This window comes from Haliotis rubra, unplaced genomic scaffold, assembly GCF_003918875.1.
Source record: "Haliotis rubra isolate DU_JTF1 unplaced genomic scaffold, ASM391887v1 Scf278, whole genome shotgun sequence".
In the NCBI taxonomy this organism is placed as follows: Eukaryota; Metazoa; Mollusca; class Gastropoda; order Lepetellida; family Haliotidae; genus Haliotis; species Haliotis rubra.
Genome location: NW_025766869.1, coordinates 613,849 through 638,055, shown reverse-complemented (window position 1 = coordinate 638,055; position 24,207 = coordinate 613,849). Strand labels below are relative to the sequence as shown.

At 42.4% G+C, this 24,207-nt stretch overlaps 2 protein-coding genes and 1 long non-coding RNA gene across 3 annotated transcripts in view; 2 read left to right on the top strand and 1 right to left on the bottom strand.

The window, feature by feature from the left end:
- The first annotated feature begins 3,917 nt into the window (after positions 1-3,917).
- LOC124281039 lies at positions 3,918-6,848 on the top strand. Its single transcript, XR_006899831.1, has 3 exons — positions 3,918-4,068; positions 5,420-5,642; positions 6,607-6,848. It is a non-coding gene; the product is annotated as an uncharacterized LOC124281039 (long non-coding RNA).
- Positions 6,849-7,440: 592 nt separating this feature from the next.
- Positions 7,441-10,375, top strand: LOC124280991. Its single transcript, XM_046716999.1, has 2 exons — positions 7,441-8,152; positions 9,771-10,375. The coding sequence occupies exons 1-2, from the start codon at positions 7,441-7,443 to the stop codon at positions 10,052-10,054; spliced, it is 996 nt and encodes a 331-aa protein (XP_046572955.1). The 3' UTR covers positions 10,055-10,375.
- Positions 10,376-15,027: 4,652 nt separating this feature from the next.
- Positions 15,028-24,207, bottom strand: part of LOC124281019 (thrombospondin-1-like) — a 33,575-nt gene continuing 24,395 nt past the window's right edge. Inside the window, exons 4-5 of the mRNA XM_046717042.1 lie at positions 21,604-21,801; positions 15,028-19,109 (exon numbers count right to left, since the gene is read on the bottom strand). Coding sequence (XP_046572998.1) covers positions 19,027-19,109; positions 21,604-21,801 — 281 coding nt within the window. The 3' untranslated portion in view covers positions 15,028-19,026. The remainder of the gene's footprint in view (positions 19,110-21,603; positions 21,802-24,207) is intronic.

The following is a 24,207-nucleotide window of genomic DNA, read 5'->3' as shown; positions in this document are numbered from 1 at the left end:
CGCTGATTTGGTTGTCATATCTCAATTGCGGTGATCGATGCTCATGCTGTTGATCACTAGATTGACGGGTCCAGACTGGATTATTTACAGACTGTTCCCATATGGCTGAAATGTTGCTGAGCGCGGTGTTAAACACCAACCAACATCTGGTTCTAAGAGGATGCATGTCAATAATCAAGCACTTATAGGACTTCAACAGACATCAGCAACTGTTGCCGATCCTGATGTGGGCGCTACATTGATTTGTTATATATTGTCTAGGGGTGGGTATTGCAGAGAATTTTCATATTGCGATATATTGCGATGCAAAAGCGTATATTGCGATATGTATTGCAATATATTGCAAGAAGGTTTTTTTCAACAAAAAACTACGTATAATTCAGTTAATGCTTGATTTATAAAGCAAAAACACAACAAAATCACTATGCATGATTAAGATTTAATAAAAACTTTTAATCATGACAAAAAACAAATGTAAATAATATTTGGCACAAATAAAAAAAGGAAAGGAACAACTTAAAAAACGGAAATATCCGAAGATTTCCGAGTGTTACGAAGTTTTCCGAATGCATGTCAAAATACCTGTTTTCGATCAGCGTATCGCAATACGTATCGTTTTCATGTTTGAACCGGTAAATACCGGTAAACCGGTTATATTGCGCAGCACTAATATTGTCCCCCATCGACCCCATGATATTTGCTGTTTGTTTCACATCAGAATAGCCACAGAGTTACCCACATGCATTATCCATTGCTAAAATGTGAGTCGTTAACGACGTCTATGCTCCGTCGCACCTCAGTCTCAGGACATAAATAATAAACCGTGAAGGCTGTGTGAGAGTTATAGCAACAAAAGACAAAACTCCTCAAAAACACTAAAGGTCCGGAATAAACGTGATACGGTCAATTTGTGTTTCTAGTAGTTCTAGAGTTGACTTGAAACGATGCCAAATGTATTGTTTACGATTGCCCTGAACCGCGGGCTGCAGGCGCTAATGTACAAAATGCTTCATGGTGTTGTTGTGCTTGTTCCTATATGTTTACTGTCACAATCAGCAATAGTCCAGCTATGTGACAACGGCTTGTGAACTACAAACCTGTGAAGATCCGGGTTAGAATTGGTCTTCAGTAACCAATGCTTGTCTCCCCGTAAAGATCCGCTTTAGAATTGGTCTTCAGTAACCCATGCTTGTCTCCCCGTGAAGATCCGGGTTAGATTTGGTCTTCAGTAACCAATGATCTTCTCCCCGTGAAGATCCGGGCTAGATTTGGTCTTCAGCAACCCATGCTTGTTTCCCCGTGAAGATCCGGATTAGAATTGATCTTCAGTAACCCATGCTTGTCTCCCCGTGAAGATCCGGGTTAGAATTGGTCTTCAGTAACCCATGCTTGTCTCCCCGTGAAGATCCGGGTTAGAATTGGTCTTCAGTAACCAATGATCTTCTCCCCGTGAAGATCCGGGCTAGATTTGGTCTTCAGCAACCCATGCTTGTTTCCCCGTGAAGATCCGGATTAGAATTGATCTTCAGTAACCCATGCTTGTCTCCCCGTGAAGATCCGGGTTAGATTTGGTCTTCAGTAACCAATGATCTTCTCCCCGTGAAGATCCGGGTTAGATTTGGTCTTCAGCAACCCATGCTTGTCTCCCCGTGAAGATCCGGATTAGAATTGATCTTCAGTAACCCATGCTTGTCTCCCCGTGAAGATCCGGGTTAGATTTGGTCTTCAGTAACCCATGCTTGTCTCCCCGTGAAGATCCGGATTAGAATTGGTCTTCAGTAACCAATGCTTGTCTCCCCGTGAAGATCCGGGTTAGAATTGGTCTTCAGTAACCCATGCTTGTCTCCCCGTGAAGATCCGGGTTAGAATTGGTCTTCAGTAACCAATGATCTTCTCCCCGTGAAGATCCGGATTAGAATTGTCTTCAGTAACCCATGCTTGTCTCCCCGTGAAGATCCGGATTAGAATTGATCTTCAGTAACCCATGCTTGTCTCCCCGTGAAGATCCGGGTTAGATTTGGTCTTCAGTAACCCATGATGTCTCCCCGTGAAGATCCGGGTTAGATTTGGTCTTCAGCAACCCATGCTTGTCTCCCCGTGAAGATCCGGATTAGAATTGATCTTCAGTAACCCATGCTTGTCTCCCCGTGAAGATCCGGGTTAGATTTGGTCTTCAGTAACCCATGCTTGTCTCCCCGTGAAGATCCGGGTTAGAATTGGTCTTCAGTAACCAATGATCTTCTCCCCGTGAAGATCCGGGTTAGATTTGGTCTTCAGCAACCCATGCTTGTCTCCCCGTGAAGATCCGGATTAGAATTGATCTTCAGTAACCCATGCTTGTCTCCCCGTGAAGATCCGGGTTAGATTTGGTCTTCAGTAACCCATGCTTGTCTCCCCGTGAAGATCCGGATTAGAATTGGTCTTCAGTAGCCCATGCTTGTCTCCCCGTGAAGATCCGGGTTAGATTTGGTCTTCAGCAACCATGCTTGTCTCCCCGTGAAGATCCGGGTTAGAATTGGTCTTCAGCAACCCATGCTTGTCTCCCCGTGAAGATCCGGGTTAGATTTGGTCTTCAGCAACCCATGCTTGTCTCCCCGTGAAGATCCGGGTTAGAATTGGTCTTCAGCAACCCATGCTTGTCTCCCCGTGAAGATCCGGGTTAGAATTGGTCTTCAGCAACCCATGCTTGTTTTAAGAGGCGACTAACGGGATCGGGGATGAATCGCTGACTTGGTTGACACATGTCATCGTAGATCGATGCTCTGGCTGTTGATCACTGGATTGTCTGGTCCAGAATCGATTATTTACAGACAGGCGCCATATAGCTGGAATTTTGCTTAGTGCGGCGTTAAACAACAACCAACCAACTGACCTACAACCCAGTGATTGGCATAACGAGCAGCTGACTTGCCTCTCAGGTATAATGATATGCTAACAACCATGCCGTCGAGTTTGGCTTTCAAAAGAGTTTCGTCGCTTCGCATTAAAAGTATATTTTACCATTTTGAATGTAAGAAAATGCAGCCCCCTCTGACAGACACCCATATATGTTGTGGTTATGGTGAGGTTATAGTGAGGAAATTAGGGGCATATTTTAATTTTTTTTAATATAATTTTTTATAATTTTTGCAGTAGCGCATACACATTACAATTCCTAATAACTAAAAACAATGTAAATGACAACTTAGCCAATACTTTTAAAACATGACGATATTTGAATTTATGGAAGCTGCATATTTAGTTTATCTATCATAGTCAGTTAGTTCCCTTTGGATTTCTTTGAATTCTGGCATTTTCTTTCGTGATCTCCTAGTGAAAGTGTAATGTGATGTTATTAACGTGATGATATTAAGTGGGTTATTATTTCTTTTGGTATAACCAAGGAAAACAGTTTTTTTATGTATTTTTATTTATCTGAGCTTCTGACAACTGCAAATGTTTCAAATCATTCTAAACGTAGCGTATTATGGCATTCCCAGAACAAATGGAATATAGATTCCTTTTCTGTAGAACAAAAACTTCATAAATCGTTTTCAATGTATCCCATTTTATAAAAGCGAGAGGACTATTGACTTGGTTCACACATGCCATCGTATCCGAAATGCGTAGGTCTGAACCCGTCAATCCAGTGATCAACAGCATGAGCATCGATCTACGCATTACGGATACGATGGCGTGTGTCAACCAACTCAGCTAGCAAGACCACCCATGTACTGTTGTAGATAGTTAGAAATAAACAGTGAATTTTGTAGTTGAATTATGTACCTGTTTACATAGAGATCAAATGAGATTAAATGTTTTTAATTTGTGGAGCCTGCAGCTGGTGTTCTTAAAAGATGTACAATTTTGCCACATGTTAATATATAATGGGAAGTACTTCGATATTTCAGAATATGTTCTGCGTGCAAGTCGCGGTAGAATTTTCACACTGTACAACGACCTGCATTCTTGGAATGATACTAATGGAGTTTGTAGGCGGCATGGACAACAACTGCTCAGACTGAAGGCGGCCAGACAGCAGGAGGTGTTCAATTTGTTTATGACAACATGGGTAGAAGACGAGGATTTGTAAGTTTAATGTTATGTTGCCAGTCGTTCCTTGCTTGCAAACCCGTGAAGATCCGGGTTAGAATTCATCTTCAGTAACCCATGCTTGTCGCTAGAGGCGACTAACGGGATCGGGACGTCAGGCTCACTGACTTGGGTGACACCTGTCATCGTATCCCAATTGTGTAGATCGATGTTCATGCTGTTGATAACTGGATTGTCTGGTCCAGACTCGATTATTTACAGTAAGCCGCCATATAGCTGGAATATTGCTGAGTGCTGCGTAAAGCTCAACTCACTCACTCCTGGCTTGCAAGCATTCAGTTTAAGTGAGTGAGTGAGTTTAGTGTTACGCTGCTGTTAGCAATATTCACACAATACCACGGCGGGGGGCACCAGAATTGGGCTTTACACATTGTACCCATGTGGGGATTCGAACCCGGGCCTTCGGCGTGACGAGCGAATGATTTACTCACTAGGCCACCCCATCGCCCCCATTCAGTCTAAAAGAGAATAATCAATGTATTTATTTGAAGTGTAATATGCAAGAAAGGACGCGCGTACCCTGGTGGCTGCGGTTTTCGCTCGTAACAAGGCTTGTTTCTATCCCTCTTGCTGATACAGTATGTGAAATGAAGAAATACAACCTTAAATAATCACGAGTAATCTCCCTTGAGAAGGTCTATTATACCATTCTTCCTGTATCGCCACAGGCTGTAAGTACGGTTATAACGAGCTCAAAGGGACGACAGATTCGTTATATCCATACATTAAAAACTGTTCAAATGTACACCAGATTTATACAAAAGCTATTTAGGTACACAAAATACTACGGTGACCTTTTTTCACTTTCACACACCCACAGTTATCACTACATTGAGCTGCAGAAAATACTATTGTCTTTACAGCTACTTCCGTGCTTTTTATACTTCTACGATACATCTTGGGAAAACAGTACATCGCAAGAGCAGTGTTTCCCGTCAGTGACATCTGTGTGGTGCTTTATGTGTTTGTTTGTTTGTCTGTCTGTTTGTTGTTCGCGCTCAACACTTTTCCAGCTATACGATGGCGGTCTGTAAATATTCGTGTCTGGACCAATCAATCCAGTGATTGATATCATGGGAACCAACGCAATTGCGATACGATGTCATGTTTTGCTTGTTTGTTGTTTTATGCCGCACAAACATCCAGGTATATCTCGACTGTCTGAATCAATGGAGTCTGGACCAGAAAATCCAGTGATCAACAACATGAGCATCGATCTACTCAATTGGAATACGATGACATGCGTCAACCAAACCAGCGAGCCTGACTACCTGATCCCGTTAGTCGCATTAACGGGTCTGTGGTGCTTAACTCATGTGTCTTGCAGGAATTCCGACGTCTGGGTTGGTCTCTATGACTTGGAGCCGGACAACGGTGACGACTTTGTGCACACATGGACAGACGGTACAGCACTCGCAACATCTTAAACTGGGCACCCCGTGAACCGAACTCTAAGGGAAGAGAGAATTGTGTCCGGTATACACTAAGTCTCAACTACAGAACCATGACTTGTGACAGGCTATATGCAACAGTATGTGAAACGGAAACTGGTAAGTGCTTGAATAATGGTTAATGTTACCCATTCTGCCATAAGTTTGTTCAAATTGTGTAATATTCCAGCTATTTGGCAGCGGTCTGGAATTAATCGAGTCTGGACCAGACAATCCAGTGACCTGTGCACCAAACTGCGCCATTGGGATTCGACATATATCTAAGCAATATTCCAGCTATATGATGGCGGTCTGTAAATAATCGAGACCAGACAATCCAGTGATTGACATCATGACCATTGATCTACGCAAATAGAATACGATGACGTACATCACCCGAAACTACCTGATCCTTAAGCATGGGTGGTTGAAGAACCATTTGATCTGAAGCATTCCTACACCAGTAAACATTAATCTGCAATGACGGCGTTGGTTCTGGTACATCTACCCCTAGTAAATATTTTCTTAGTATAACCTTGCGATGTTTTACAAATCGTGAGCTTTTGTCATATGAAAACGTATGGGCGTGTCTGCTGCAATTGTAAGTTGCGTGAGCGAGTGAGTGAGTGAGTGTAAGTTCTTTGCGTGACATGTTAGTTAGTTGGGAAGTACAATATAGACAAACTTTATGGAAAACAACTTCTTTAATTCGTGAGTGCGACGCTTCGATACAGAATCTTGTTCCGCGTTCACATTTGTCTATGATAAGCGAGTTACATTTTACGCCACTTTTATCGATATTCCAGCAATATCACGGCGGGGACACCAGAAATAGACATCACACATTGCACCCATGTGTGGAATCGAACTCGGGTCGTCAGCGTGACGAGCGAACGCTTTAATCACTAAGAGAATAACATTAGTATAAATTGATTGGTCAATAGTTTTCGAAACAGTTTTGATTTTCTCGTCTTTTGCACATTCTGCAAACAAGGGCATGACGTCACCCCATTCCATCGCTTAACTCCTCAATGAAAGTGAGTAATAGTGTTTGATAATAATAATTATCATCATCATCATCCAGGATGCTGGTTTACTGAGCAAAGGGGTCACGTGGTTTCCGGTTTAGAATTACACTCAACGACAAAACAAGACGTGGAGACGTGCAAGAGGACTTGCCTGGAAATGGACAGAGAAGGTCAACTTTGTGTTGCCGTTGGACACGATGGCTCTTCCTGTCAAACGTATACAGGAAGTTATGTTTACACCGCCATTTCTACACCTGAGCTGCAGACGAATCCCCAGTCAGCTGTCTATCTAAAACGATGCTATGATGGTACGTGCCAAAATGGTGACACTTTAGTTGTACATATTTTTTTGTTATAACCGAAATTTCCCGTTATTTCAGTTAATTGTTTATTTTCTTCGAAGTTTCGAGTTTTGATCCTGTGTTCGTAAATAATTTCGTTGGGTTTTTTTCATGTCGAAAGTTTGTATTTTTTCTCGTTACTTCTATTATTTCAAAGTGTTTTTTAAATAATTGAAATCAAGATATTTTTTTCTAATTACTTCAGTTATTTTCTCTGTAGTTCAAATTTCTTTCAAAAACTCGAAATTTCGAATATATTCTCGTCCCTCCGAATCTTTCAGCATAGTTTCAACGTAAATTTGACATTACGATAAAATAGCTAAATTACGAAAATATAATACAAATTTTGAACAACATAAATAAATACGTGATATAACGAGGAATTTCCGTTTAAAGGTAATTTAAATAAAGGCAACCAAAGTGGAACATTTAGACTTTCGTAGGATGCTTGTTGAAAATAAAACTAATAGGTTTTTTTTCTTACAGGCCTAACTTTTAAGAAGTACCTATCTCTGCTGGATCAACTATTTATAAACTTATAGAACATAAATGCCATTTTCTGTTTCAGGCAAATTAGAAAACGCATCTGCAAGTGGCCTTCAAAGCAGTCAAAGCCGTCTTCAAGCCACCGTGCCGTCTACATCAAACGTTGGTGATGAAACGACATCGTCTGTTGGAACTGTGAAGACTGTGGTTGGCGGAACTACGTGGAGTTCGGGTGGACTAACAACTGTAATAGGTGCATCAACGTCAGATGGAATAGCTGCATCAACCTATGGACTGGCAACATCAACCTATGGACTGGCAACATCAACCTATGGACTGGCAACATCAACCTATGGACTGGCTACATCATCAGATGGACTGGCAACATCATCAGATGGACTGGCAACATCATCAGATGGACTGGCTACATCAACATATGAACTGGCAACATCATCAGATGGACTGGCAACATCAACATATGAACTGGCAACATCATCAGATGGAATGATAACACCAACAGAGTTAATAACAACATCATCAGAAGGAATGACAACATCATCAGATGGAATGACAACAACATTAGGTGGAGTGATGACAAAATCAGATGGAACTACACCATCAGATGGAAGGATGACATCAGATGGAGAGACAAGTTCACCAGACGCAACAGAGACTGATGTGTCCATAATGCCATCAATGACCGACAGCACGCCATGGGAATCAGGTGGAGCGACGTCAGTGTTGACAACGATACATCCCAGTGGATCAACGACAGGTAAAACTGCGTTTGTACTGATATGATATCATTATAGGGTGGTGGGGTAGCCTAATGGTTAAAGCGTTGGCTCGTCACGCCGAAGACCCGGGTCGAATCCCCACATGGGTACAATGTGTGAAGCCAATTTCTGGTGTCCCCCGCCGTGATGTTGCTTGAATATTGCTAAAAGCGGCGTAAAACCAAACTCAGTCAGTGATATCATTATAATAAGATAATCCCTTTTACTTAATTATTGTCCCTTGTTCTCCTTCTCTTTGCCTCATACTGATGTTTTATAATCCCGACATCTTATACTCCTCACGACTACATAATGGAGATATCTATTAAATGACCGTGATGCTATTTGAACAATGTTTCAGTTATGTTATACGACCATTGGTTGAATTGTCTCTCGACTTGACACAAACTTTTATCTCATCGCACACATAAATGTTGCTTTCTTACTGGCTGAGCGCTCTTCTATTATTTTCAATGTACCCCGCTTACAAGCGAGTAATATTTTCTATGTAACCCGCTGGGAATGCCGAACTGTGGTACTTCGCGTCAGTAATTCTTTATCTCGAATAATTAAGTCACGTATGATGAACGGAAATTACCGATATTTTGCGAATACAAATGGATGGAAGGGAGATAACTCAAAATTTGCTTTTCTTGTCGTCGACTAGATTCTATGTCATCTGAAAATCTGGTATTGGCTAATTGCCTAAGTCTGGCACAAGTTATTATGATCCGATACCCGTGCTTCAAACAGTTCAAAATTAACAATGAAGGGTTCGGTAAGATAAATACGTTGTTCACTGTTCCCTCGTTGCCCATGGGTTGTATGTTAACATAAACAAACATAGAGGGTACATCAACCCATGACCTCGTGACCAGTGAACAACTTATAGTTAATCTCGCGTGGAGTTAATATACCAATCCGCAGACCCCACTGGACTAAAAATAGAATGATCAGATAATGTAAACTCCTGGTCCCGCGTTTTTGGCAAACTGCACGAGATAGGCATCGCTACGTTCCTGTGACGATGCTGATTTAAAGTTGATTCCCTTCCAAAACAGTGGCAGACGAGAAGTTTAGTAGATATAATCAAACGTCCAAGAAATGACAAAGAAATAAAAAAAAGTGTAATCGGAAAGGATGTCCTAGGCACCAGGAGAGCTACTGCAATCGCAATATCCCAGGGATTTCACGGCGGGTACACCATGAATGGGCTCCAAACACTGTACCCATGTAGGGAATCGAATATAACAAGGGTCGCCGGCTTGACGAGCGAACGGTTTAACCACTAGGCTACCCCATCGCCCCCGGGGACTCCGGAGAGTTATTTGTGTGTTGTTTAACGCCGCACTCAGCAATTTTCCAGCTAAACTAGACATTAGTGGCGACTATCCTGATCGGTAGTCAGACTGACTGACTTGGTTGACGCAGATCATAGTATCCCAATGTGTGGATCGCTGTTTACAATGTCAACAACTGGTTTGTCTGGCCCACATTCGATTATTCACAGCGCGCCATCATTTAGCTATAATACATGTTGAGTGCGGCATTAAACAAGATGCAATCCTTACTCGTGCGTTCAGCAACTAATTTCGTTCGTTCCTATTCACGTTTCAGGCTCCTATTTCAACGCGACCAACTCCATGAAGTGTGTTTGCTTTTCATCTGCCACGCCTTCAACCGATGAAATGTCACAACTTATAAAGGACTTAATTTTGGAAAAAGCCAGCCTCTCCTCCACCAGACGCAAGAAGACATCGGCAAAAGATGAGCGCCCAGCGGCCCAAACCATCGGGAAGATGGGAATTTTCTTTACCGTACTTCCGTTTGTCGGAGTGGTCCTTATTGACTGTATGAGACTCGTGACGTTCCTTCAGAGTCGGAAGAGACTTTTACCATAGTTACAAGCTTAAACGTGCAACCGGAATAATGAGTGAGTGAGTATGGTTTTACGCCGCTTCTACGCCGACGGGGAACACCAGAAACGGGCTTCACACATTGTACCGATGTGGGGAATCGAACCCGAGACTTCGGCGTGACGAGCGAACGATTTCACTACTAGGCTACACCACCGCTCCAACCGGAATAATGTCATGGCTAATTTGTATAGCGACCTAATTAATACTTTTTACTAAACACTGCAACAACTGTTAGTGACAAATGAAGAGAAGACAGGACATTGTTTCCCACTGTATGTGGTCTTGACGAAAAGAAAAAATACTTTTTCCAGCATTTTCGTTAACCGATTATTTCAGTTTTGATATACTGGGCCAACAGAATGTCAAATTTTCTGCCTCAAATATAGATTGGGCGGTGGGGTAGCCTAGTGGTGAAAGCGTTGGCTCGTCACGCCGAAGACCCGGGTTCGAATCCTCACATCGGTACAATGTATGAAGCCCATTTCTGGTGTTCCCCGCCGTGATGTTGCTGGAAAATTGCTAAAAGCGGCGTAAAACTAAACAGTCAGTCAGTCAAATGTAGATGGGCAAATGGCAAACGAAACGGCTTGGCCAGCCTTGATCCACGTTTTGAACATTCAACTAAGTCATTTTTTCTGTAAATATTTGATAACGTAGTTTATAGATCATCTTTTCTTTTCATAAGGCATAACGCACAACACAAACCACACATTGGGGTAGTTACTAACGGATGCTTGGGTTGGGCGATAACACCTTAACCGGCGTATTGCAATTCGAACTTCATATTACGATATATTGCGGTACACTTTTCGTGAACCGGTTCACCCGATACAATTGGTAATTTTCGTGACGAATTCAAAACTACTACTAACGCTTTTCTCGAGTTCAAAAGTTTAGAGCGTGGTCTTCAAATTGAAAACATTTTCAATTGATCTCTTGTACAATCACATCTGAGTCCTGACAGTGACCAGTGGCATTGTTTCAAAAGGGAAACAGTAATTTCATTACCTTAACCCATGTGTGACACTTTCACAATATATTGCAATGCATATTGCAATACGCCAACACATATCACAATATATCGCAATACGAACATTTTGGCAATACCCAACCCTAACGGAAGCACAATTAATTGTCACATAATTTAATAATATATGAATGAGTGAGTGAGTTTGGTGTTACACCGCTTTTGGCAATATTCCAGCAAAATCACGGCGGGGGACACCAGAAATGGGCTTCACCATTGTGGGGAATCGACCCTGGTCTTCGGCGGGACAAGTGAACGCTTTAACCACAAAGCTACCCCATCGCACCTTAATAATGCGTAAATAATATTATATCATGATGACTTCAAGAGGGAAATTTATGATCTTGATATGACCGATTGAAAACTGCTTTAACTGACAGCAAGAGTTTTGATCAGGTAACGTTCACCTTGCAAGGAATAAACCAACGGTCATGGTATGTATGGATGGTATGTGTGCGTGCGTGTGCGTGCGTGTGCGTGCGCGTGTATGCGTGCTTGTCTGTGACAGATTGGGATTCAGGGCCGTAGAATTGTTTTACAGAACACTCTTTTAACGTGGATAGTGCCCCCCTTATTAAGAAAAATTAACTACGTCCCTAGGATTGTCTCTTTTTCTCCTGTATATTATTTGACTTACATCATAAATACGTACAGATACAATGAAACAGCTTTGTGTCGAAGATGAAGGAACGTATGCAAATACTTCGAGTTATCCGAGGTTTGCCACAAGAGCAAAATGAAACCGAAATAGGAAGTCGTAGAGCTCATGCTTTAACTTCGTGACGACCGTTCGACACATCGGTGTTTGCCTGTAGTTCAATCTTTAAAAAAAAAAGAAAAATCTGGGAAAACTTGTCTTTATGTATTTGATGTTTATTGTCATTATAGAAATGTTTTTGAAATATAATGTACATAATATTCTGTTTGTCCACTTATATATTGAAGCCTGGTTGCCTTTGACATAGTGTATACTTGTACATCAAGTCTGACACTGCATTTATTAAAGTGGATAAAACCAATAAACACTTTGTGGAAGTTTGTCTATTCGTTAATGTGAACAAAAGTGCTTCCATTGTAAACTTCTGCTCGCCATTGGTCATCCGGATTCAGCAACCCATGCTTGTCTCCCCGTGAAGATAAGGGTTAGTACTGGTCTTCAGGAACCCATGCTTGTCTCCCCGTGAAGATCCGGCTTAGAACTGGTCTTCAGCAACCCATGCTTACCTCCCACGTGAATATCGGGGTTAGTACTGGTCTTCAGGAACCCGTGCTTGTCTCCCCGTGAAGATTCTGGTTGGAACTGGTCTTGATAGCAACCAGACTGCGTGGGGCATATACCCGTCACTGATTTGTAAGTCCCAGACCAGATTAGTTCAAGGATTATCAGCGACATGTTAGACGACACACACGCGCTCGAATGGTAGTGAATGGCGACACTCATCGTTGCAGAAGATGGGGTAGCCCAGTGACTAAAGCGTTCGCCCAGCATGCTGAAGAGCCGGGTTCGATTCCCCACATCTGTACAATGTGTGAAAGCCATTCCTGGTGTACCTTATTGTGGTATTGCTGGAATATTGCAAAAAGCGGGGGCAAAACCGTACTCACTCGTGGTTGCAGAGGTGTTGAGTCACTTTGAAAATATTTGGCTTTGTGTAAACTTCAGTTGAAACGCATTGAGTAAACGAAGCGCGAGTAAAATAATCACATGCTCATCATTGACGAGTGTACAAGCAAGAACTTCTTCAGGGTGGTTTGGGGACTAAACCTGGTCGATAGTCGGTAGTCGGTGGATTGAGCCCAAAAAATGTTTGTTGGGGAAAAAAGAAGTCAATATGAATCTGCGTTTTAGGTTGTGTCATCGGAGTTTGTTTTGTTTTTTTCTTATTCAAAGGATATGTTAGCGGTGTATCGTCGGACAGCAACTCTACAGTTATATGGTGGCGACCTGTAAATAATACAAACTGGACCAGACGATCCAGTGATTGTCATAACGAACATCGACCTGTGCAGGTTGAGAAGCAGCAACGTGCACCAACAAATTAGTGAGCCAGGCCACCCGATCCCGTTATGACAAGTCCCGTGAAGATCCGGGTTAGAATTGGTCTTCACCAACCCAGGCTTGTCATAAGTTAGGGCATAATTTCTTTTCAAATGTGTGTCACTGTAGCCACCAAATTCTGAACATGAGTCGGTCGGCCGGGAGAAAAACTAAAACAACAAACTAAGACAAAATTTTCTGAATAGTAAATGTTCTTGATTCTCATTTATTGTAATTCTTATTACAGTTTCTCGCGTTCTTTGAACTTGTGGCAGCGACTGATTAAAATATAAACGTTTTACATGACGAAGCGGTACGTTTTAGGATCGAGTCGGCGGTGTTGGAATAAAAAAAAGAGTTTTTAGGGAATAAAATTAGAAGGGTCGGTCGGGCGATGAGAAACACAGAAAATATAAGTGCTGCCCTTAAGACTAACGGGATCGGGTGGTCAGGCTCGCTGACTAGGTTGACAGATGTCAGCGTTTTTCAATTGCGTAGATTGGTGCTCATGCTGTTGATCACTGGATTGTGTGGTCAAGGTTATTTACAGACCACCACCATGAAGCTGGAATATTGCTACCACGATTTTTTACAGACCGTCGCCATATAGCTGGAATATTGCTGAGTGCGGCGTTAAAACACAACTATTAACCAACCAACCGTTATGACACGGGTTCTGGCAGACAATTCTAACCTGGATCTTTACAACAGCTGTAGTAGTAGTTTCGTCAGTTTGGTTGTTTAGTTTTAGTTGTTGTTTAACGCCACACTCAGCGATATTACAGCTATATAACGCCGTCTGTGACTTATCGAGTCTGGACTGGACAATCCAGTGATGGGCATGAGATGCATGGATCTACGCAACTGGAAAACATACATCAACCAAGTCAGCGAGCCTGACCACCCAATCCCGTTAGTCGCCGCTAACGACAAGCATGGGTTGCTGAAGACCAATTCTAAACGCCATCTTCACGGGTCAGTATTAGTACACGGGTCAGTACTGGTGGTGGTATATAGGCCATTAGTAAGAGTAGAAAGACTAGAAAGTAGTAGTAGTTGCAGTAGTAGGAATAGTAGTACTTAGTAGTAGTAAGTAGTAGTGGTGGTGGTGGTGGAATTTGGTTTAACGTCGTGCTTGAGAATATTTCGCTCATATGACGACGTGCATGCGTGTGTATGTGTATGTGCGGCTGCTTGTACTAGCCCAGACTAAAGCTGGTTTTATAGTGCTAGCCCACTGAGATACCATGCCGCAGTGAAGCATGAATACGCCACTCAGACACATTATATTGACTTCGAGCCGACCAGTCCTTGTTGTACCCATTAATGCCGAGCGCCAGGCAGGGACCAACAAGTACCATATTTTAACGTCTTTTTGGTATGACGCGGTCGGGGATCGAACCCGCGACCTTCCGCTCTCCGGGCGGACGCTCTAACCACTACACCACGGAGGCGGTCTAGTAGTAGTAAGTAGTGGTAGTGAGTAGTAATGGGCTTCACACATTGTACCCATGTGGGGAATCGAATCCGGGGCTTCGGCGTGACGAGCGAACGCTTTAACCACTGGGCTACCCCACCGCCCAGTAGTAGTAGTAGTAGTAGTAGTAGTAGTAGTAGTAGAAAGTAGTGGTGGTAAGTAGTAGTAGCAGTAAAAGTAGTAGCAGCAGCAGTCGTCATGGTTTGACCTCTGACGTTCACTTAGTACCAATGACATCTGACCCATCCCAACATTCAAACATTACACGAAAATGTCTTCGAGTTGAGCCCTCCTAATTCGTAAACGACCTCTATAACATTTTGGACAAACTGGCTTTTCATCGCAAGGAATCGATCACACACACACGTATCACTGTCATTAACATCGATACAGTTCAACAACAAAACTCGTGGTATATTTCAAATATGTTTATTTCAGATAACCAACACGAAGCTCCAATATGCCATTAGCTATAACACATGAAAGTAGAGGCAATTCGCATCGTGGTAGATCACATTCGTTATAAAAACTCTAACATTGCGAAAATACTTCATGTACAAATATCAGACTTATTGAATGCCAATTTAAACTCAAAGTAATACACCCGTAAATATATCACAAACAATTAAGGTAAGAAACTTTGATAACGTACAAAATGTCCTCTATAAAAATTATGTTTTAAAGGTGTTTAACAATGTATCTAATCATTTCTGTGGCACTTTTAGATTTCAAATACTTCTATTTCTTTGTAAAAATAATTTTAACAATAATTTTAAGATATATTCTTGGGGCGACAGACACTTTGGGAATTGACCGTGCCATACACCATACTTTTGAAATATACACCACCAGTTCCATTCATTTCACAGTACTGAGACAAAACACCAACAGTTAAATAAGATGTTTTGACATTTTGTGATGAATAATGAGGCAGTATTTTCGGGGAAAAATTATTAGTTGCTTTTTGCAAACAAATTGTTCGGTAAAATGTGTATCGAAATTAAAGATTAATTGCTGAAATTAACAGTAACGCTTTATTGCTTTTGTGACGCACGGCTGTGTCGAGAGTGACGTTTGCTTCATGTGTCGGAAAATCCATCTGAACACAAAGAAAAAAGCGAAACATGAAACAAGACATCCTCGCTACACAGGGGAATGACGCTTGCCAACTTTGCGTCCAAGGGTTATACGTGGTATTCCGCAAAACATGCCCCTGTGTATCGAGGATGAACGTAAGGAGGAGCAAGGGAATGTACAACATAATGATTATAATTGATGTAACACGCACGTGTGCATAAACAAATACATGGATGGCGTATATTTAACAGTCAACTCCGAAGATAACGAATCAGTGATATTGTTGGGATTGCGCCATGCTACCAACTATTTTCAGTGATACTACTGCGGGAGTTGGGTGGAGGAGGGGTAGGAATATGATTAAGCCATTTTCCATATGTAAGGAACCGAATTTTGGTCTTCGATCTGACGAATTCACGTATCCAATATGGTAGCGCACGCCTGTTACCATTGCGCTCAGCCCCACCCTGGCCCGCCCCGCCCCACTTCCCAACGCCAGACATCAGGAAGACGAAACTTTATCCCCGAAGTGTGGCAGTTCGTTACATCCGAAGTTGATCGAAAGACGTCAGGATTTCATCTCGGTGCTAACATACGCCTCATGAATGTCTTCATAAAGTCAAAAGATAAACGGGAAATAAACAGCAGTTAAAAACGAAATATATTTATCAAATTCAAGCAAAATAAAATGGGTATTAAAAAAGGCATGGTTTTGCGTAGAAAGAAAAGGAGTATCCACATTATCTGGCGTTCGTGTCCACTCGTGTCAATCCGGAACAATTCGAGCGATTCCGGGAAGACGCGAGTGGTGACGAATGGATTAAATCTCGCAGGTAACGAGAATTGGACGAGACTTTGCGAAATTGTTGCTATGATACAGAGAAATGGTGAAAGGCAAGTGGATGCGTAACAGCATTTTCAGTAACAACAATATACAAATAGGCAAATATACAAACAGACAAGAGATGAAGTATGTACAGATAGGACAAGCCTCGAGGCATGGAGGAAAATATGTTTTGACTTCATAAACAAGCACCGTTCAGTTGTGACTCGACCCTATCAACAATAACAAAGACAACATGGCCGCGTGCCGAGCAAAGGGGATGATTCAAACAAGATTCCTACTCACTAAAACAATTAATTTAGAGGCGAAAACATATAAATAAATAGGTAAAAGATTTTCATGAGCCAGATATCCAAATTAACGGCCGCATCCCTTTCACACGACACCAAACGGTCACATCGTTTAGTGACATGTGCAGATAATGATAACCGGTGACATGCGCAGAAACTATATGTACGAAGGACCATAACGTTATTTAATATTCAGTGTCCGAACAATTCATGATCGATGCTCCCTGTATTAGTCATGTGAATTCATAAACTTTTGATTACTCTTTGAAATCATTACCCGATAAATTCGTCGGACATTCATAACGAAGGTGCAAGCACCATTCGGAATACGTATTTTTAGATAGGTGAAACAAAATATTTCTAACCACAAAATTTCATGATGAACAACATTCATGATAATAAATCTCCTTGTGGAAATATTCATAATAATTTGTCTTTTTCGGACCTCTTATGTGTCAAGACATTAGCACTTCTCAAATAGTGATACTCCACCATAAAATTCTAAACATCAACTGATTTGTAAGACGCTTCGGGTAAAACTGTGCGTTTCGGTAACATGTTTAAAAAACTTGTTACGTTAACGATAAAATATGAACAGGGTCCTCATTCACGTTACGACCTGTCGTAAAACTATAGTTTATCTTAAGCTTATGTCGTAGCGCTACGAACGCTTTGTGGATCGGAAACAGAGTTACGACAGGTCGTAACGTTACCCACGCTTTGTGGATCGGAAACATTCACATGCCTATGATAAACTATAGAGTTACGACAGGTCGTAACGTTACGAACGCTTTGTGGATCAAGACGCAAGTCTGTAATCTGCATAACCCAGTGACTATGTAATAAATGTCCAAATAAAATGAGAATTTCACTCGAACAAAGCAACAGAAAATTACCCTATATAGCAGACGGTTGCCACTGTCAGATCTGCAGAAGCGATTTACACTAAAATATATTGAATTTGCATAGGACTATTGACAACAGCTGTCTTTTAGAATTCTACAGGATTAAAGAAAATGTAAGAACTATTGTAATTTGATTTGTTGAAGACTCGAATATCATTCAGTTGAACTAACGTGAGGTCGTTGTTGCCATGGTAACATACCTTGCACTGTATATAAATCTAACGTTTTCAAAACGCCTACCTTAATGCTGATTTGACTTGAGAAAGTTAATATTTATCACTAGGTCATATCATCTTACACTGAGATTAACTGAAATAAACCTGGATGACGCATTAATCGTAAGGTTTGTGACAAAATCAAGTCTACAAATGCGCTTGTGGGTTTAAGGTACTTTTAATCAAAATGCTCCCATAAGCGGCGATCTATTTTTATTTCATAATTTGAAAAGCTTATAGATTTTGCTTTCCCCTTGTTTTCGTTTTTTTAACCCCCCGCGGGTAACCCATTAGAGATAATGGCCGTTCTTTAGAGTAGGCTGATGTGCAGGACGTCGTTTCAAATTCACCACCCCCATGACGTATGGACTAATGGGTATTTTGATTAACTATATAAAATGTCCTATTTTCCCGTAAACAACATGTTAGTACGGTGTGGCCTTGAGTGAAGAGGGGTTAAAGTACACACCGGATAGACATAGATTGTCAGGGTGAAATATACAGGAGTGGATTTCACACCAGCCGTTGTATATTTCAGAATGCATACACCAGCGTGCGCATGTTGAATCAGTTACAGGAGTATACATTTCATATCAGCATTCGCACGTGTACACAGCCACGTGTTATGGTACCATCATCTGCAGATATGCAAATTTCACATCAGTAACGTCAATTTGAGCGCGTTTTCAGTCACGTAGATCGCATCCCTTTCGGAAAACGATTCTCCTTCACACTATGATCATGTCAATAATCAAATTATTTGATTTCATTTTAGGCTCACACATAGTTGAATGCATCTATGCGTTTCATCCCGGTGTCTTCGACATCTGACGTGTCCTGGGGCACTTTACGTCATCATGAAGTTCTGACGTCATCTGGTTGTCATAATGAATAACAGAATGTTTGTCACACAAGTCTGTGTCTCGACTTTCTGTTTCTTGTCGAGTTTATACAGAAGTTCAAGTTTTAATGCAAAGAATCTGAACAACAACACCGCCTTCCGTTCATTTGAGTTGTTGTATATTTCATCCGTCAGCCGTTGACGACGGGATGTCCATTTCAACCTCCCAACTGTCACTCATCAACAATGTCCGATGACGTGCATCATAATCGCCATGACAACCAGTCCAACGATGACGGAGAGAGATCCACTATGCGAAGTACCTGTAGCAAAATAAGTATTTTGTAATTTCTGAATAATTATAACTATAGACGAGTAATAAAAGGTCAAATCGCTGTTGCCGCCACGGAATGACTTTAGCATGTCCCCCGATACTTCTTAATGTCATTCAGAACACACCGACCTGTCTTCGGCTTCTTTCACCAGTGTTCAACATACGACGGAGATTCATATGCGCAGAAAGAAGCCAGAGGTTTGTAAGGATCAATATTTGAACACTTCTCCTGTTCTTGACACAATTACGAAAAATAATGAAAACTTTGAAACTCTCCTTAAAGTGAAAAAAAGTGTTTTCAACCGGTTTAAGATCATAGGAAGATTCCCCATGTCATGGTATTAAATCCAGTCTGACTGATAGTCGAGCCGTAAAATTCCCCACAAATTCAAACAGAGCAATAAATCAAATGTCAAATAACTTGGGAAAACCGTAAACAGTTTGTGCGAAAACTGTAATAATGTTGATGTGTCTTTACACATTGGGTGTAATCTTTCAATCATTAATATCTCCTTGTTGGAAAAAAGGTTGACGTTTGGTCTGTTCAGAGCAGCTCGAGTGTCAGTGAGTGAGTCAGTGAGTGAGCGAGTTGGTTTAACGCCGCTTTTAGCAATATTCCACATATGTCACAGTGAGGACACAGGTAATGGGCTTCACACATTGTACCTATGTGGGGAATCGAACCCGGGTGTTCGGCGTGACGAGCGAACGCTTTAACCACAAGGCTACCGCACCACCCCGAGTTCGGGAGTGAGTGAGAGGGTGAGAGAGTGAGTTTTGGTTGGGAGGGTGAGTAGTGAGTTCGGGAGTACGGAGTGAGTGAGTGAGTATGTACGGAGTGGGTATGTCAGAGGGTGGATGAGTGAGTGAGGGAGTGAGGGAGTGAAAGGATGAGCTAAAGGGAGTTTGGGTGGGTTTGAGTGCGGTGTGTGTTTGCTAGGGGTTGGGGGTAAGCGAGTAAATGCGTGAGTGGGTTTGAGTGAGTGAGTGACAGTGAAAGGATGTGGTCAAGGGAGTTTGTGTGTGGGTTTGAGTTAGGAGTGAGTGCGGTGTGTGTCTGTTGGGATGGGTGGGTGGTGAGTGAATGTGTGAGTGGTTTTGGTGAGTGAGTGAGTGAGTGCGATATAGGTCATTGAGTACGGGATGGGGTGGGGGTCAGAGGGTAGATAAGTGAGTGAGTGAGTGAAAGCATGTAGTGAAGGGGGTTTGGGCGGGCGATAGAGTTAGGAGTAAGTGCGTATGGTGTGGGTAGAATGTTTGGTGAGTGAGTGTGTGAATGGGTTAGGCAGAGTGCACTGTAAGTCACTGAGGACGAGTGGGTAGATGAGTGAGTGAGTTTAGTTTTACGCCGCACTCAGCAATATTCCTGCTGTATGGCGGCGGTCTGTAAATAATCGAGTCTGGACCAGACAATCCAGTGACCAGCATGAGCATCGATCTGCGCAATTGGGAACCGATGACATGTGTCAACCAAGCCAGCGCGCCAGACCACCCGATCCCGTTAGTCGCCTCTTACGACAAGCATGGGTTACTGAAGATCAATTCTAACTCGGATCTTCACGGGTAGTAGATGAGTGAGGTCGGGTGGGTGAGTGAGTAAAGACAGGGTACTTAGTTAGGCGGGTACTTAGTTAGTTAGGATGTTAGGCGCTCGTGTGTGAGTGAGTGGATTGGGGATGAAGCTGTTTGGACGCGTCAAATAAGTGTGTTGTTAGTACTGTGTGAGTGTATAGGTCGAGGATTGAAAATTCGTGAGCGACTTTAATTTTACGCCGCACTCAGCAATATCCCAGCTATATGGCAGAGGTCTGTGTATAATCGAGTCTGGACCAGACAATCCAGTGACCAACAGCATGAGCATCGATCCACGGAATTGATCACCCGAACCCTTTTGTCGCCTCTTACGACAAGCATGGCTTACTGAAGATCAATTCGAACTTGGATCTTCATGGGTCGATTGAATATTAGGTGAGAGTGAGTGAGTGAGTTTAGTCTTACGCCGCACTCAGCAATATTCAAGCTATATGGCGGCAATCTGTAAATAATCGAGTCTGGACCAGACAATCCAGTGATCAACAGCATGAGCATCGATCTGCGCAATTGGGAACCGATGACATGTATCAACCAAGTCAGCGAGCCTGACCACCCGATCCCGTTAGACCCATTCTACCCCGGATCTTCACGTGTGAATGTTAGGTGAGAAGGTGAGTAAGTGAGTGAGAGGGTGATATGAGGGGAGGGTGCGGTTGGGTTGTCGAGTGAGTGAGTGGGGAGTAAGTACAGACTGGGTCTAGAATGGGTTGAATGGTAGGTGAGTGAGTCTAACTCTCATTTAAGACAGAGGCAACTTCAAAGTTAAGGGAGACAACTCCGTATATCAAATTCAAGGGTCAAGAGGAGTGAGACAATCATGCCCCGCAAACAACAGCAGCGCGTTTTGAGTTTTGTCCACAAGTAACACACAACCCCAGAAATGGACTAACCTGTGTCCTTGACCAGCTTATAGCCAACTGACCCCTCCCTGTTGTCCGAATAGCAAGGGTCGCTCTTCTCGTCGCTGCCATCGTGGCACTGCACGGTGTCGTCACATAGTTCGTCCATTGGAATACACATCTTTCCGCTTTTGCACGTGTAGTATTTAGTCGACGTGCATATTGACACGTTAAACCGGACAGGCAGAGCTGGAAGGGAAGAATGAGTGAGTGAGTTCATATTAACGCCGCTTTTAGAAATATTCCAGCAAATTTACTTAGGGGACACCAGAAATGGGCTTCACACATTGTAGCCATGTGGGAATCAAACGGCGTGCCGAGCGAATGCTTTAATCACAAGGCTACAAGACTAGGAACATAGTCGGTGGGAAGCAGAGATCTGAACCCACAATCACAGGTTCCTGGTGTGCACAAGGGAAGCAACTCTACACAGCGAATTGTGGCGCCTAAGCACACTGGGTCCTGGTGACGTGGTAGCAATATTCCAGCTACATGGTGGTGGTCTGTAAATAACCTGGACCAGACAATCCAGTGATCAACAGCATGAGCATTAATATACACAATACAATAACATGTGTCAACCATGCCAATGAGCCTGACTACCCGATCCCGTCAGTAGCCTCTTACGTCAAGCATGGGTTGCTGAAGACCTATTCTAACCCGGATCTGCACGGGAAGACACGGTTTACTAAGGAATCTAATCACCCGAGCCCAAATCATGGTAATTTTCATCTTCGGAGATATCGTGACTGCGGGACGAACTTCCGCTATTGCGCGGAATAATGAGTTTCACGGAATCGTATTGTCATTACTCATACCGTGCGAATCGAGAAACTCATGGTATTTCCGTGTCAGGGACATTGTTTCACGGCAGATCTTCCGCAAACAGAATGACACAATGACATATGCTAACTATATTCCGTGGTAAACGAATGACGCACGGTTGGTTCCGATGGCGCCGAATGAACCCGAGAGAATCCGAATGACGGTGTTCGATTATATGAATTCCAAATATGGTCAGAAAGTATTCCGCGTTGGTCATATTAATATCGCTACGTTGTGATAACTATGAGACTGACACGTGTTCAAAATTAAGTGATTTAGAGATTAAAGGAACAAATATGTTTTATCTAAATACAACTGTGATTTGGCGACCCTGAAATGAATTTTCAAATAAACGGTAAAATCAGGTGTGTACAGTCCATTTATTTTCACAATATTAAAACACTGTTCTGTAAGATCACTACCTTGTCATTGGGATATTTTGTGAGGAGCGAAAGCACGAATAGGTTACGTGTTGAATCTAGATTTAGAAGATAAATGAAACAAAACCAGCTCGAGTTTAGTTATCTCTTTCTCACGCGCCCGGATATCGCGCCATTTGAGCGTCCAAGGGAGGCAACTCTGCACAGCGGATAGCGGCGCCTCAACCAATGAGATGTGACGTCACGTCCATGAAATAGAACCCTCGTGAACCCCTACCATGAAGTTCAGGACAATAAACCGCGTCATTGGATCCAGGGCCAAAACATCCAACAACTCCACCACAGTCCGTTTGATTTCATTTGAGACTGATGACTTGCTCACTAACACAAAATCTAATAACTTCAACAAAACCAAATTTTCCACAAATTTCTGATGATTTGTCTCATAATTTTGGACACCCGAATAAAAAAGTTGTTAAACTGAAACGATCATTATTTTGTTGTCACTTTTCGCTATTTCTTACGAGGGGAGACCACTTGCTGGTAGGACAGCCAGGTAATCAACAGGCGTGTGTAGTGAAATATCAATTTAACACTTGCAACTCGCACACCTGGCTGTTCTACCAACAAGTGGCCCCCCTCGTAAGAAATAGCGGAAAGTGGCAACAAAATAATGATCGTTTGTTAAACAACTTTTTCGGGTGCCCAAAGTTATGAGACAAATCATCAGAGATGGTCTGCCGATTTCTTGTGACTGTGCAAAATTTGGTTTTGTTGCATACGGACTGTACCAGCAAAGCTGAATGGGAACATGTCATACACTGTGGAAGACACTTCAGGCACAATTCCGTTAAAATTCATGACGTTCTGTTCTATTTCGATCCTTCAGTTCGTATAGACGTTTTAATTAAACGCTGATCTACGTCAAAGGGGTGATTGGACTTTGGAAATGGATTCTCATACACGAAACTCTACAACACGCACATTCCCAAAGGTTTCGAAATCGTCAATGATTTAAACGTTGGCATCGATCTGGGTCTATTTCGGATTATCTGATCATTAAGGATCTGTCAGATAGGCACACGGGGAGTTGGGTCCCTACCTTCATGGACAGCAGATAGCCACGGGGTACTCTGAAACTTGAAATGTTCCAATGACGTTGCCTGAACTGACGTTATTGTTGTCATTTTCCACGATAATGTCAAAGTTGTTGGAACAGAGTACACTAGTTCCACTCGTTGACATGACCATTGCAGAACTCAGGCGACGGTACACAGAGGTCCAAATAAGCTGCGTATCCGGGTAAAATACGCATAGAAAATTTCCAATTACGCATTGAAAAAATAATTGTTGCGTACCATTTACGCATTTAAGATGTTAGATACGCAAA

What these genes read in the sequence shown, in the direction of transcription:
- LOC124280991 (XM_046716999.1), top strand. Translation starts at nt 7,441, where the DNA reads ATGCCATTTTCTGTTTCAGGCAAATTAGAAAACGCATCTGCAAGTGGC. An exon ending in TCCCAGTGGATCAACGACAG is followed by an intron (nt 8,153 to 9,770) that starts GTAAAACTGCGT and finishes TTCACGTTTCAG; the next exon opens with GCTCCTATTTCAACGCGACC.